Source organism: Thalassophryne amazonica, chromosome 17 (genome assembly GCF_902500255.1).
Source record: "Thalassophryne amazonica chromosome 17, fThaAma1.1, whole genome shotgun sequence".
Lineage (NCBI taxonomy): Eukaryota > Metazoa > Chordata > Actinopteri > Batrachoidiformes > Batrachoididae > Thalassophryne > Thalassophryne amazonica.
The window spans coordinates 49,438,407-49,453,890 of NC_047119.1; the positions used below are offsets into that span (position 1 = coordinate 49,438,407).

General features: G+C 40.7%; 1 protein-coding gene across 1 annotated transcript in view; it reads right to left on the reverse strand.

Annotated features, from left to right (window-relative positions):
- igsf9a (immunoglobulin superfamily, member 9a) overlaps positions 1–15,484 on the reverse strand; it is a 221,456-nt gene that overhangs the window by 25,584 nt on the left and 180,388 nt on the right. Inside the window, exons 11-13 of the mRNA XM_034191993.1 lie at positions 9,872–9,988; positions 8,538–8,688; positions 6,938–7,049 (exon numbers count right to left, since the gene is read on the reverse strand). Of these exons, the coding sequence (XP_034047884.1) occupies positions 6,938–7,049; positions 8,538–8,688; positions 9,872–9,988 (380 nt within the window). The remainder of the gene's footprint in view (positions 1–6,937; positions 7,050–8,537; positions 8,689–9,871; positions 9,989–15,484) is intronic.

The following is a 15,484-nucleotide window of genomic DNA, read 5'->3' on the forward strand; positions in this document are numbered from 1 at the left end:
TTAAAAGCAATGAGAGTGCTTTTAGAACACAATATCCCCCCCGTTAAATGCTACTTTGGCACAATGCTTACTACAATTTATTAACATTTCAAGGAATTGTATCAAGTTTCCCAAAATTCCTCCTAAAAATGTGAGAGGACTGGATTTCAGAATGCAGGCACCCACTGGCAGTATCTAAGTTTGTTAATCAAGGGCCATAACTTTGTCAAAAGTTATGGCCCTTGTACAATATTACAATATACATATTAACAACCTATAACAATGACGTGTTCCAAGTTTCACAAAATTCCTCCTAAAAGTGTGAGAGGAGTTGACTTCAGAACGCTTATCTCTTTTTGGGATTTATGGATGAACAGACAGACAGAAATCGCTACAACATAATCCCCCATTGAGCCTTCAGCCAGCAGGGGATAAAAATACTCCCTCTACTAGTAAATCCTTACACCCTAAACACTATGGCACGTTCTACAACACGCATGTACACTTATTAAACACATATATAGTATATATTAAAAACAGGTGATGGCAGATGACTGCTGCTACCTCTTGCACACCTTGAGGGCAGATGGTTCCTTGCTAGAAATCCTCTCACTACTGCGTTCACCAGGTGTTGACACACGTTTGTCTTAAAGGAAAAGACAGATGACAATCTGAGTTTTTTCAGATTATGCCCACGCACGGCACTTAACAAAGGGCAACAAAACCCAAACAAAACAAGAAATCTGGACTATCGTTGGCATCGTTTAACCTTTGTGCAGCTTCGTTCCTGCAGCTGGCACTTCGTCAAGATTTTTAAACTGTTGAAAAATTTGAACGAATGCCGCAGAAAACCTCAATTTGTCCGTATTTCATTTTGCTGTCGTTCTTGGTGTTTTTTATCGTTTGCTTGGTTTTGTAACATTAGCGTTTAGTTTGACTTGGTTCAATCAGCTGAATGTTTTCACACAGTAAAAAAAAAAAAAAAGTCGGTTTGTGAGTGCTATGCAGCTCCTCCCTCCACAGTGGTGCTGGTGTGTGGTGTGGGGCTTCTGCCACTGCATGTGATGTGGTGAGTGCTGCCGCGGTCATGCAGTGGTGCTGGCTGGCCAGGAAGAATTTCTCGGTCTCCTCCGCCAGTGCACGGCAATCTGTGATCGTGGTGGTATTCCAGCACTGTGAGCCCATGAGGAGTTGCTGCACAAAAAGTCCGACCGGAGCTGCAGCATTCTGTCCAGGAGCTCTGAGGGCTTGCTGTCCTCCAGCCCATGTAGACAAAAATGCCTGCTGGCCCTTTCAGTGTCTGACAGTTCAAACGTTTTGAGGAACTGATCCTTGATTTGTTCGCAGGAGGGCTTTGCAGGAGCGCGATCAGCCTCATGTGTGTCTGATTCACGTACACAGCGCCTGTGCATGCATGAGGTGATCAGAAACAGCAGGGGTTTTGAAAAAAGGCAAAGAGAGAGAGACAGCTCTCTCTCTCTCTCATGTACGCGCGCATCTCGGGTGTACAGACAGCAATTAGAGTTTTGGTATTTGAGAGATTTGAGAAATATTTGGCGCATTTGCAGTGTGTATTATTTTGGTGGCATATTGACCATGTGTGGTGGGTTTTTTTGTGAAAAATGAGGCATCTTATGAATGTTGAGCAAGCGCTTCAGTTCTTTTTTTTTTTTTTAAATTGGAGCGAGACGGAGCGTGCAACGTGTCCTCAGAGTCTCAACCACACAGTGAGGATTCTGATGATGAAGGAGATGATCCCTCTTTTGTTCTGGACAAGGAACCAGAGCAGGTGGATCCACCGACGTGCGCACAGATCTCCACAGTGGGTCAGATCACGTGCTTCTGTTTGCAGCTGAGCTCTGTCCCAGCGCTGAGTCCTGGAACGCAGAGATGCAGACACACACTGCTCCGGCAGTGGCTCCAGGTGCATTTCGTTTAAAGCGTCAAGATCAACGTTAGCTTCGGTTTTGTTTTGTTCCTCTTTCATCCCTTTTGCGCTCTTGATTTGCAGGCTATTCGGTGATAAAGCTCATTCGTCCACCTTTTCTCAACGATTTGTGACTTTTTTACTTTTTTACCTTTGTTCAGGAATAACTGTATGCCATGTGACCGGGCCATTAGTAAATAAACTACCCCATGCACCATAGATCATCATCTTCCGTACCCATTCTTACCCACTCCTGACCAAGTGTCATACACAATCTTCTACATCTTGAACAGCAGAAGAAAAACACACACACACACACGCACAAAAACAAAATCCTTGAATGAATTCTGTAGTATTTGACACAGAAACAAAGTAGCTACTTTGAAAGTGGTGTTGCAGAAATTTGGACCAAAGGTCAGATCTCCCCCTTATATGTATACTGCAGCAAATAAAACTTTGAGGATAATGACCCTACTCTGACCTCTAGTTACTGCCCATTATCATTAATAAATACTGATGTAAAAATCATTGCCAAGGCATTGGCACCCTGTCTCGAAAAAATACTGCCATCAGTAATACATAATGACCAAACTGTGTTTACTAAGGGTCGACATTCTATCAATAATGTCAGAAGACTTCTTAATCTCATTAGCAAATCACAGCATAGCAACACAAAGGCAATAGTGGTCTCATTAGATGCAGAAAAAGCCTATGACAAAGTCAGCTGGAGTTTTCTTATTACTGTTGTTCATAAATTTGTTTGTGGAGAATCAGTTATCTATTGGATCACAACTCCATATAACTCACCAAAGGCCACAGTCACCACTGATGAGATCACATCTCAAAGTTTCACAATGCAGAGAGGGACTACACAAGGCTGCCCGCTCTCACTGCTATTATTTGCAATATTTATCGAACCTCTAGCTGTTGCAGTATGTCAGAATGTTAACATCAAGGGTATCAATTCCTCAATACCTGACCACAAAATCAATTTATATGATATTGTACTATATCTCCAAGAACCCTTGCAATCACTGCAGGAAGTATTTAAACTTATCACTACTTTTTCACAATTATCAGATGACTCTATAAATTGGTCAAAATCAATGATACTTCCTTTAACTGAGGATTTGTGGAATCCTGCAGCCTAAGATCCACATTATAACTTTCCCACTGGCAATATTAAGTACCTTGGCATAAAGATCTCGTCTAAATTACCAGAGTTAGTTCACCTGAACTTCATGACCGAATGGCTCCTTTATATTTAAATATCTGTAATAATATGGGTTGTTATCATGTAAGAGATCATCTAAGAAGTGTGCTCCAGTTTTTGGTGGCGGCTTAAGGCACACAGAAAGCCACTACAAAGAGTGCCACCTTGGCTGCAGACACACATACAGAGTCACAGAGACACATGTAAGGCTGGGCATACACTGTACAATATTTTCAATCGTTGTACTCGGCTCCAGCTCAAACTGTGCGACAAAACCGCAGGGTTTAAAAGTTCAGAGCGCACGATTCATGGTCTCACACTGTATGGGCCGATGCACTGATGCAATCTGACTGCTCACATTGTACGTTAAAAAACCACACGTCGGAAGCTTTTTTTTTCTCTTTAAAAAAAAATTATTTCATGCCTATCAGTGCGCACAGTGAATGAAATCAGGTGGGGAGACTGAACGTATATGCGCGCGCGCACACACAGCAGACGGCAACATGATTCACGAGAGGACGGTAAAAAAAGAAAACATAAACATTCAACTATATTTCATACGGAGTCTTACAGCTGTGCAAGGTGGAGCAAGTTACTCCCTCATCTGTCGTAAATCCTGTTGTCTGCTGTGTGTGTGTGCGCGCGCGCATATACGTTCAGTCTCCCCCACCTGATTCCATTCACTGTGCGCGCTGATAGGCATTAACTTTAATATCATATTAGGTTATTGCGAGGGAACGCAATAAAAAAAAAAAAACAAGACTTTACATGAGATCACTGTTTGCTCTCTCCGGTGTTTGCTCATGGACAGTGCGCGAGGTAATCAGTGTGTAGATGCTTGTAGCGCAGCTTCATCAGCGCGGAACCCTCACGAGCCACGACGGCCGACCAAAATATCAAACAGGTTTGATTTTCATCCGACCATACAATTCCTGATCGGGAGGTGGTCGTGAGATGTTAATCGCAGCTCGTTACTCCATGTAGACTGCACGATGCAGGACGCACGATTAAGCTGAAACTCGGCGCGATCCAAAAAATTCTCGCACGAGTGAAAAATTGGCTGAATAAGGGCCAAAACTCGCACAGTGTAAACCCGCCTTAAGGTACTTTAGAAACAGGACATCCACACTCCTCTATGCTGCAGCAACGGGCCTAGTTCTCACTCTGGGTTAAGATCTTACTTCATTTAATGCAGCACTCCCAGGTGACAATGTCATGAGGAAGCGTATTAGGAGAAAATTCACCCCCACCCCAATAAACAAACAAACAAATAAACACTACCTGGCCACAACAAGGTGACTGATGACAGCACCTGGAGGTGGTCATTCATCATGGACATGGAAAGAAAATGAAATGTACAACATTAAGACCCCATTTAAATTAATGGTATCATTAGGCCACATGAATAAATTTAAAGTTATATTAAAATTCAAATCGTAGAGTTAAACAGGTCATGTCAATGTAATTATGAAGTGTGATTCATCTTTATTTTCAAACAAGAACTGTTTAAAATGAATGAAATATACAATCAGTTATTGCACAGTGGAGCAAACTGTTTATGCACTTCCCTCCCAAACAGAAGGCCCCCGGTTCACGGCCACATCTGCCCCATTCTCCATGTACACCTAGACCCTGAGCAAAAATGTGATCAGCCAAATGAAACTCATGTACAATCAATTAATGAAAAACTAAACTATGGATGACTGCAGGCTAACTGCACACAACTGCTGCTGTAGGTCTGAACTGCTCGTAGGTCCTGATTTACTAAAGGTTTCTGTGTGTTAAAATGTGCACAAACACCACCGCACTTGCGAAAACGTCCATGCTGATTTACTAACAGATTGCATTTTTCAAATGAGGAAGATAGTACATATTGTCCATTTAGCACCTTTGCCTTTATGAATATGCAATTTGGGGTTTGTCCACCCAAGTGTGCAAAATTGTGAGAGGAACATGCAAATAGGTGATGTTTACACACACACACACACACACACACACACACACACACACACACACACACACACACACACACACACACACACACACACACACACACACAAATGAGACACGATTTATCCAAGGTCAAATGGAAATAGTGGGTACTGACAGCATCTGTATTTTGCGAGTTTGACTTTAGTATTACGTTGGACTTAACAGACTGCTGTTCCTGAACAGAGCGTTCACAGAAAAAACAACATTTACTTCATTCTTGTTTTTTTAAGAATAAATATCTCCATGTGTAACAGGTGGACCTGCCATAGACGCACATATCAGAGGGCCCATGCACATGGAGACGAGTTTAGGCATATCTTCAAAATTTTTGTATCACTTTTTAAAAAATGGGTCCCAGATTTCGTGTACAACCAATAAGTAACTTTTGTGAAATGATGATGTCGTCTTCTGTTTGTATACAGCATGCGAGCTTTATGCTCCACGTCTTCATCTACATTTTTTGTAGTAGCATTACAGCACCACATACAGGCCTGGCATACAATCTTTCTTTCTTCAATCATTTTCAGTGATTTTGTGTGTATACAGCTATTTCTCGAAACAGTGCTGTGTTTATGGAACACATTTTGAAAACGACAAAGAAAAAGATCATATGAGGAAAGTTCTTTTTTCATGTGAATAAGACAATAGTCTGTGTGGGACATCAGGGCTCTGTACACAGGACGCATAGCACTTGAACACACTCTCTGGCTATTACAGCAAACAAACAAATCATAAAGGAAAAAAAATCTCCTATTTCAGACATTTCATTATTGTTCTAGCCATGGTGTTTTAGCAAAGTGGTAAATAACTCCGATGCGTTCTGTCGGTGGAACACTCACAGACAACTATGTGCAAAGTTCTTATTGTCATTATTAATAAAATGTCTGAAATTGGATATTATCTCTTTTTGGGGGGAACTGCCAGTGCGTGAATACACTCAGTTATGTGGCAGACTTTATGCACAAATATGCAGAAGTCACATACTGCAGTGCCTGATTTTACTTGATTTTCTTCTTAACGGTCACCAACACTTGTAAAACCCTCATTTACATACTGCTGTCTACGTCATGTTATAGCTCGCTATCAACTGCACATTTACTCATAGTGAATCACCTGCAAAACTGTACCCCAACATGCAAAACTTTGGACTGCTCCAAACAATTTAGCACTTGCTCCCTGGGATCTTAGGAAATCAGGACTGTAATGTATTCCCTTAAATTAACTGTATGATCGACTTGTAAACAACTCTGTTGGTACGAGTAGTTCTTGTATGTGTTTAGTTCACCAGGACTGACAATGAAAACACTGCCATTAAAAACTAATGACATTGTTTTGTACTTGAATAATGAAGGAAGGTTCTGCATAAATTTAACAGTAAGGATGATGATTACAAGAGCTAGGGAAATTTTTGAGCTCATATCTTGTGAGAAATCCACATTCAAAAATCACAGCTTTGGCCATTTTGTTTGACGTACCTTTTTTTTTTTTTACTCTTTACACCAAGACCTTGTGTAAACAGCTAATGTATTACCTCAGCTGTAAACTGGACCTTCAACTGTACACAATTACCTTAGACTCCAAGGAAACGTGACAGTGCAGATTCAAAAAATAAATGTCAAAGCTTCTCTCTCATTTTTTAAGAAACGAAGTAGCATCAAGGCCGCAGCATTATAATGCTGTGGCTCCCAACAGAATATTATATTGTAGCTGCCAAAAACTGATAACATAAATGACTCCCTCATCCTGCAAATCAATAGAATAATACCAGTGCTGTCGATGGCTGCCATGGTTACAGCCTGAGAAAAAAGAGGAGGCTTTACACCCACCAAACTGAAAATGTCTGCGCTGATCCTCCATCAAAGCCTGGCTCCCAGGATACGTTGGCCTGTGTCACACCTGGAGAGACGGACACTGAGGTAGCAGCATGGGGACTCGTTCCTGTAATGAAGGAAATGGACCGGAGTTGATGGAAATCAGCCAACGGTGGGGCTGCCTGATGTGGGTAGAGTCAAGAGGTCATCTGTAGATGTACCACATTTAGTCATTGGAGGTGGAATGGTGGCACAGGCCTCCAGTCAGTGCCAGGTAGAATACTGATTTAGACACATACAGACTTTGAAATATGAATTATGTGGAGAGCTTACGTAATCAGACGAAGTTACTGTTGTTACACAAACCACATTTATGTGCTCCACATTTCTTTTAAAACAAAAGACAAAAGTTCACCAAACGTGAGGCCACAACACGTCTATCACTCCTTAGTCGCTGGGTACAGTACAGGTAACAACTTCAAATACACATGCAGGTCAATGAATGATTTTCAAGTTGCGATAGAGCAGCACCTACGTGCATGCGTGATGACGTCACAACTTTACCCGGTTAGGTAGATGCAGTTTTGTTCAACAACAAGAACTGTCAAGAAACTTTCTTGTGTGTGGAGGTCGGAATAGCCTTTTGAATGCTTGAATAACGATGTCAGTCGCACACAGAAATTAAATAACAGTGAAAACATGTTCACTGCGCCCAGAATGTTGGTATTTTGGTCGTTGAACTTTCCTAGCAACGAATGTAAAGCCCTGGTCACACGGCACTAACAAAGGACACCGAAGCCAAAAAGAAACAAGAAATCTGAACTTAAGTTGACTTCTGGAGACATCGTTTAACCGGCGTCCAGCTCCAATCGGTTAGCCACTCCATGAGGTGTCATAACAAGCTGTTTTTCTAATGATGCCAAACAAGCGAGCGAGAGGCTCCCTAGCCGGAAGTCTCGGTTTCAAGATGCCAGCGTAACTTGAAAATTGTCCATTAGACATGGGTCCGAAAAAAATTTAAGTGCATGAACAATGAATAAAAATTGTGTTTTGATGATATAAGAAAGCACTGTGGATCAGCTGCATTTACTACATAGTGATATGCTAAGGACTGCTGTGACTGGCGGCTATTTTTCATGTGGGCTTGTTTAAATTTAATCCAAACTGATTTGGAATCCCGGGATACGAATAGGCACCAATGGTATCGGGGCTCATATTGGACTTACTTTACTTCTGAATGAATATTTATAATATATCTACTAATGCAAGCAACAGGTTTGTCATCACGTCACACAGCAGTCTGTACTCAAGGTTCTTGAAATGGAGCAATATATCCACCTGGTGGAGATTTACCATTCATGCAGGGACGATAGAATTTCACTAAGAGTTTGTAGTAGTTAATATTTGTTAGGCAGGTTCTGTTGCAAAAAATGTATTCAGTATTAGGTTAATCCTATACAGTAAACCATCAAAAATATTTGGGGCATTTAAGCTAACTTTACAGTTGTGGATGGTAGCAGTTAGCCTAAAATGCAGTTTTAAGTAGACATCTACTGGCATTGTGGCTTCAGTTGAGCATGGGTACAGTAAAAAAAAATTGATGGTTTGGACTCACCAAAGACAAAGACACGGGTGCTGGCCGTCACTGAGGCCACACGGTTAGTCACGCTGCACTCCCACACCCCGTAATGGTCCTTAACAAGAGGTTGCAGCAGTAGAGAACCATTGGCTGCTACGGAATACGTTGAGCGACGAGTCTGGTCAACCTACCAAGTACAGCAAGAGGTTTCTGTATCAGCCAAAGCTTTCTGTCCACAACATCAAGTACACAAACAACAGTAAGAAACAGTGACACGTTTTTGACTCTGCACTCAAGCCACAATAATAACAACCTCAAAGTAGTTTTGTGTTTCTGAAAGTGATCACATCTGTATTAGTACACAGAAACGTGTGATTGCGTAACCCTCTCCAGCTTTTAAGAGGTTTCTTTTTCTCTCAAACTTGTCATCATATCACACACATCATACAACCTGACTAACAACATCTCATAAAACCTACCAATAAGAAACACAACTGCAATCACACAAAGTGTTTGTTGTAAGTGTATGAAGTTTGTTGCCTAATGACGAAGGCTCAAATTTGGAAGTCATGTCTTCATATTGACTTTCAAATTAAATGACTTCACAGAAATATGTATGGGAGCTTTAACATGTATGAATATAGTTACAATCAGCAAAAGGGGAGCAAGAAGCACCTCATACAGGTTAAACAATTAACTTTTTTGTCAGTTATTTTCACAGTGAGGTTCCCAGCACACATAGCAAATTTGGGTTTGATATATAAAAGCATTACTGAGATCTGACCTTGCTTCCGATTTAGTGGGTTAGCTGTGACGGATAAAAAAAATTGGTCTGAAGAATTAAGTGTGCCAATTTTTGTGAAGACCATGCAAAATTTGTGAGGTGTGATTTATTTATTATTTTTTTTTTTAGACATTTTAAAAAATCTAATACAGTGGGAAATTTTCTAAGTTGGTTTGATCGAAGGAATCCAATGTTACCTCATTTTTGAAAACCAGGCAACCTGTTCAAAAGTTGCATGCAAAACCCGGCTCCAAATTTGTCCCATTGGTGGCAGTAGAGTGCTGAAGGTGCAGATATGTAACTTGGTGATAAGTATGACAGGACTGTCCCCAGCAAGTGGATCAAATTTCACAACTCTTTACAGCAGTGAAATGAAACTTGATAGACTGACACATGCGTGCACAGATGGCTGTTGCACCTTTCTGTATCTCCTGCTGTCTTGTCTGTATGTGTGTTGATCCTGCAACAGACTGGTGACCTGTCCAGGTTGCACCCCACCTCTCACCCGATGATCATTAGGATGGGCTCCAGCCCCCCACGTGATCCTTAACTGGAATAAGCAGATTTAGGAAATGGATGGATTTACCTTGTTCCAGGTGACTGTAGTGGTTGGGTCCTCATTTCCTTGACACGGGATGAGCAGAGTCCTGCCAACGTCCTGTTTGTACTGTTTCTCTGGAGTGACACTGAATGATGGGGGATCCTGTGAAGTACCAAAGCAACATCACTGAACGAAGGAGGCTGAGGCATGCCAACAATTAATTTAAAATGGGATTACTGTTTGCTGCTGGGGGATTATTGCCGCTTTGGACAAGATTAGTTTTAATAAGGATTAGCCACACAGTGCACTCCCCAGAAGTGTGGTGCCCACAAGTTGACTACTATTCATGGCATAGGCCAATAAAATGTGTTTTTAATTGACTGTGAACGGATGCGGTTGCACCTAATTTGTGGGTGGAGGTGAAGAAAAAAGTGTGGTCAAACTAGAGAATCAGATTCGGCAGCAGTATCAGAGCTTTGTGACTGATTGCAAATCTGCAATTTTTGGTACTGAAACTAACTCACTGTTGATATATGAAGTATTTTATATAAGTCAGTCACTTACATATATATATATATATATATATATATATATACACACACACACACAGTTGCTGGTCATATAATTAGAATATCATGAAATACTTTACTAAATCAATATTAAATCAACTTTTTCATGATATACTAATTATAGGAACAGCACCTGTACACACACACACACACACACACACACACACACACACATATATATATATATATATATATATATATATATATATATATATATATATACACACACCACAGTTGCTGGTCATATAATTAGAATATCATGAAATACTTTACTAAATCAATATTAAATCAACTTTTTCATGATATACTAATTATAGGAACAGCACCTGTACACACACACACATACATATATATATATATATATATATATATATATATATATATATATATATATATATATATATATATATATATATATATATATATATATATATAGTGCCTTGCAAAAGTATTCAGCCACTTGCTATTTCACATATTTTAATTTGTTTATGGCATTTCAAATACAAAAAGTAAATCAGGCTTCTCAATATAAACATTTCAAAAATGATCTTCCTTAGACTCAAACTGAAACCAAATCTCTACAACTTGATATAAATGAATGAAAAATATAAAATCCAAGACGATGGGTTGCATAAATACTGGGCCCCTTTGGTATAATACTTGTAAATAATCAATTTAACTGCTACGATGCATTTTTATTGCTCTATTGTGCAGAATATAAAGCAAGGTTTTGTTTGTTTGTAGAAAATGCATGGCATTTCAGATTCATGTCAGATTCATTCACAACAGTAGGCGGCAACACTAAGCCTTGGAAAGACCTAAAACCTCCAACAGGCAAAAGTCATGGTGTGAGCTGCAATTTATAGTCATGGTGTCAAATGAAGAGTGTCAGATTCTACCAGAATCACTTTATCTATGCAGCTTCAATGAGATCACCACAAGAACCAGCAAAAATATTGTAACCTAAACCGTGCTGTATCGTTAGGATTTTTCTGTCTGTTTCTGGCCATCAAACAGTTACAGTTCTATTTTTAACTCTTAAAATCTTCATAGATGCTTACTCATCCCTTAATGGGAATCTCAGATTTACTGTAGGAGGGAGTGAGGTAAGATGAGCCAGTGGGTAAATTGACCCACTGGCTCAATATAGGTATTAAAAAAACAACAACGTTTTTTGTTTGTCAAAGTAAATTTCCTACATATCGGGTAAAATTACTGTTACGTCAAAGCAAATTTATCCTGGTCTAAAATAATACGAGCAAAGTGTCGCGCAGCAGCACAAAGCTCACTCATGGTACAGGGCATCCTAAACAGGAAGTGCCAAATTTCAAATCCACAGTAAAACAGGAAACGTACAAATGGCAAACACTTCCTGGATTGACAGACAAGATCCAATGGAATCTCGTGGGAACTCAGTGGCAAACTCACACTCAAACAGGAAGTGCCAAATTTTCAGTCACAGTGAAATAGGAAATGTCAAATGTTGAACACTTCCTGGGATGGGTGGAGCTAGAGCGGAGGCTTCACTGGACTCCCCTGAAATCTGATTGGACACAGATGATTGACATGTCACAGCACTACACGTCTGGTTGAAAGACCTGCATTTTGAAATTAGTGAGTCACACTGACTGCTAGGTTCCTCCTGTCCAGTAGTTAGTGCTGTGTACCACAAAAAGTTCTAATCCACCTTAGTAGAAGAAGAAAAATGTTTGCTTCAGATATGTACTGAACACGTAGTTTGAACTATGGACTTCTAATCACACCAAACTTATATTGGTGAGTAAACAACTGTATTTTATGCCAGAAATGAGGTCCAGGTTGATAAAAGCAGCATTTCTCCTTTAACTGGGGTTGCCTTATATACATCATGATCTGATGGCTAATTAGCACTTTACCTGAGACTGCACAAATTTGCGCAGGGAAAATACCCCCCCTCTACTCCAAGAGCCCATCATTGTGGCACAATGTTTCATTAATGAGCCATTCACTAGCCCAAACATATGTTAATGCAGCATGCAGTCCCCAATCTGCATAGACAAACAGGCTGTGTGGGGTTAGGGTTACCTGATGTATGTGGGCGTATGTGTGACATTTTGACTATAAAAGCAGACACAGCTTCAAGTCAAGAAGACAAACATCACAATGGCAGCAAGATGGTCAAGCAAGAAATACACTCCTCTGGAAGCCTTATCTCTTTTGCAAGCACTCCCAGATGTGGAATCAGGGAGTAGTGATGAAGATTTCTTCATTGGTGAATCAGAGTTCATCCCCTCTGATTCCTCCTCTGATGAGGACATGCCAGCACCAACAGATTCAGAGCTGAAACAGCCTCTTCACACGAGACTTGCACATAAGCGGACTAAAAGACTAATAATTGTTACAGAAGAGGACGATGAAGAGAAGCCTTCATCTGTGAAAGGAACGTCTTCCCAATTCAGAAAAGGCAAACAGCATGCTGAAGACAAACCACGGTGCCAAAAACGCAGGTGCACTAGAGCAAAGTCTTCTTTATCCCAGAAGCGCAAGCACTGAACAGAAGTCCCAGAAAAGAGAAGGCCCAGAAAAGCAAGGACGCAAGCGAAAACTCCAAGGTATTTACATTTTGCTTTTATATTGTAGCATTGTCTGTGTTCACGTCTTTCTGTTTATGGTTTTATTTATATATGCTCCTAAATGCAAAACAATTCTTCCCTTTTGGGCAATAGAGGTTTCATCTTATCTCATGATATCTTTAGGCAGGACCTTGTGAGACAGCGAGAGATGGAACTGTTTGGGTTCAGCGACAAATTGAGGACTTCAGCACCATTCAGCCAACACAGACAACCCAGACATCAGTCAGCAATGCAGGACTGACGGAGACTGAAAGACGCAAAGTGACTAGTCGCTTGCAAAGCTTCATCTATTTGACATCAGCATGCTGAGGACCATCACAGACTGCACAGTACACAAAGCCCGCAAAACAAACCCCGACTACAGCACAAGTTTCTACAAGCTGATGGCATTCATCGCTGTTTTATTCTTCAGAGGAGCAACTGCAAAAACCGGTGCCATGTGTGACTGCTAGTCAAAATGCTTCGGCTTTCCGGAAATCATGTCCACAATGTCCCGAGACCGATATGAAGAATTGATGCGCTATTTATGCTTCGATATCAAGGACACCCATTTGGAACGCATGCAGATGGACAAATCTGCTGCCACTTCAGACATTTGGGGGCGCTTTGTTCAGAACTGTGTGCTGTCGTACAACCCAGGGCAACACATAACAGTTGATGAACAGTTATTTCCAACAAAGGTCCGATGTCCTTTTCTGCAATACACTGCATCTAAACCGGACAAGTTTGGAATAAAGTTTTGGACTGCAGCAGACTTGGACACTATACATGTGCAATGCCATTCCTTACTTAGGAAAAGACTCCCAGCCGTGCCATAGTGACTTGCAGACAATGTTGTGACAAGGCTTATGAAACCCTTTATGGACAGAGGCAGAACTGTCACTATGGACAATTTTTTCACATCGTTGTCTCTGGCGAACAGGCTTCTACAACGCAATACAACTTTGCTTGGCACAATAAACAAAATTCGACGGGAAGTTCCAGAGCAGGTAAAAAACACCAGAGAATGTCAGGAGTTTTCAACACGGTGTCACTTCTGGCAGTGCCCTGCTAACAGTTTATGCAGCTAAAAAGAAGAAAAAATGTGTGTCTTCTCAGCATGCTGCATAAGAAAGAGGAGCTTGAAGAAGATTTGCGGCGAAAACCAAATGTAATCATAGACTACAACCATTTGAAATGTGGTGTTGATGTGCTGGATCAAAAACTGCGTGCTTACACAGTGCGCACAGGAACACGGAGATGCCTATAGCTGTCTTCTACAACATCCTGGACATGCTCCTGCTAATGCACATGTACTGTACAGGCATGTACAGGATCAAAGGAGTCAAGGCGAAGTTCCAGCATAAGCTGGAACTGAGAAATAAACACATGCAGGAATGCGCACTGGAGAGAGAGAGAGAGAGGAGGCACTACGTGAAATGAGAAGAGTTTCTGAAGGGAAAACAACAACATGCCAAGTGCGTCAGAGTTGCAACAGAAATCGCAGTACAGAGAAATGTGCCATTTGCCACAAGTACACCTGTCGGAAATATAGGAAAGGATCTCCATTCGTATGTAAAAATAGCTAAAAACTAAACAAACAAACAAAAAAAAACAGAACAATGTACATAGGAACTCGCAATTTGTTGACTGTGCTCACAAATTGTTTATAAATGCGATTCTCATTAATATTTTTTATGTAAAATAAATGTTTTTTCGCTGAAGTCCTTTGTTTGGTCTATCCTTCAATTTAGGCCAGGGATGCCAAACCTGGTCCTAAAGACCTGTTTTTCTAGATGTCTCCCTCTTTCAACACAGTCTGAATGGGCAAGGGAGCAGGTACTGAACTAATTTTGCAACTCAAAGGAACCAGTCAATAGGTGATCACCACAACACTAATTTCAGAGGGGGAGGAGGCCTTGCAGCAGCGGCAGAAAGTTCCAGGCGTTCTAGTGTTAGTGCAGCAGATAACTTAAACATCCTTCAAATAGTGATACAAGCATCAAATTCAGCACAAACCACAGCTCGTGCAAAATTAATGGAGCAACTTTGGAGTAACTTGTACCCCTGTACAACTGAAATGGACCTTTGTCACCATTCTTGCTGCTTTTTACCTCATAACTCCATAACATTCAGTCACAAAAAGTCCAAACTATACAGTAGTGTTCAGACTAATAGTAGTGCTATGTGACTAAAAGATTAATCCAGGTTTGAGATATTTCTTATTGTTACATGGGAAACAAGGTACCAGTAGATTCAGTAGATTCTCACAAATCCAACAAGACCAAGCATTCTGATATGCACACTTCTTAAGGCTATGAAATTGGGGCTATTACTTGTAGTAAAAAAGTAGAAAAGAGGGTGTTCACAATAATAGTAGTGTGGCATTCAGTCAGTGAGTTTGTCCATTTTGTGGAACAAACAGGTGTGAATCAGGTGTCCCCTATTTAAGGATGAAGCCAGCACCTGTTGAACATGCTTTTCTCTTTGAAAGCCTG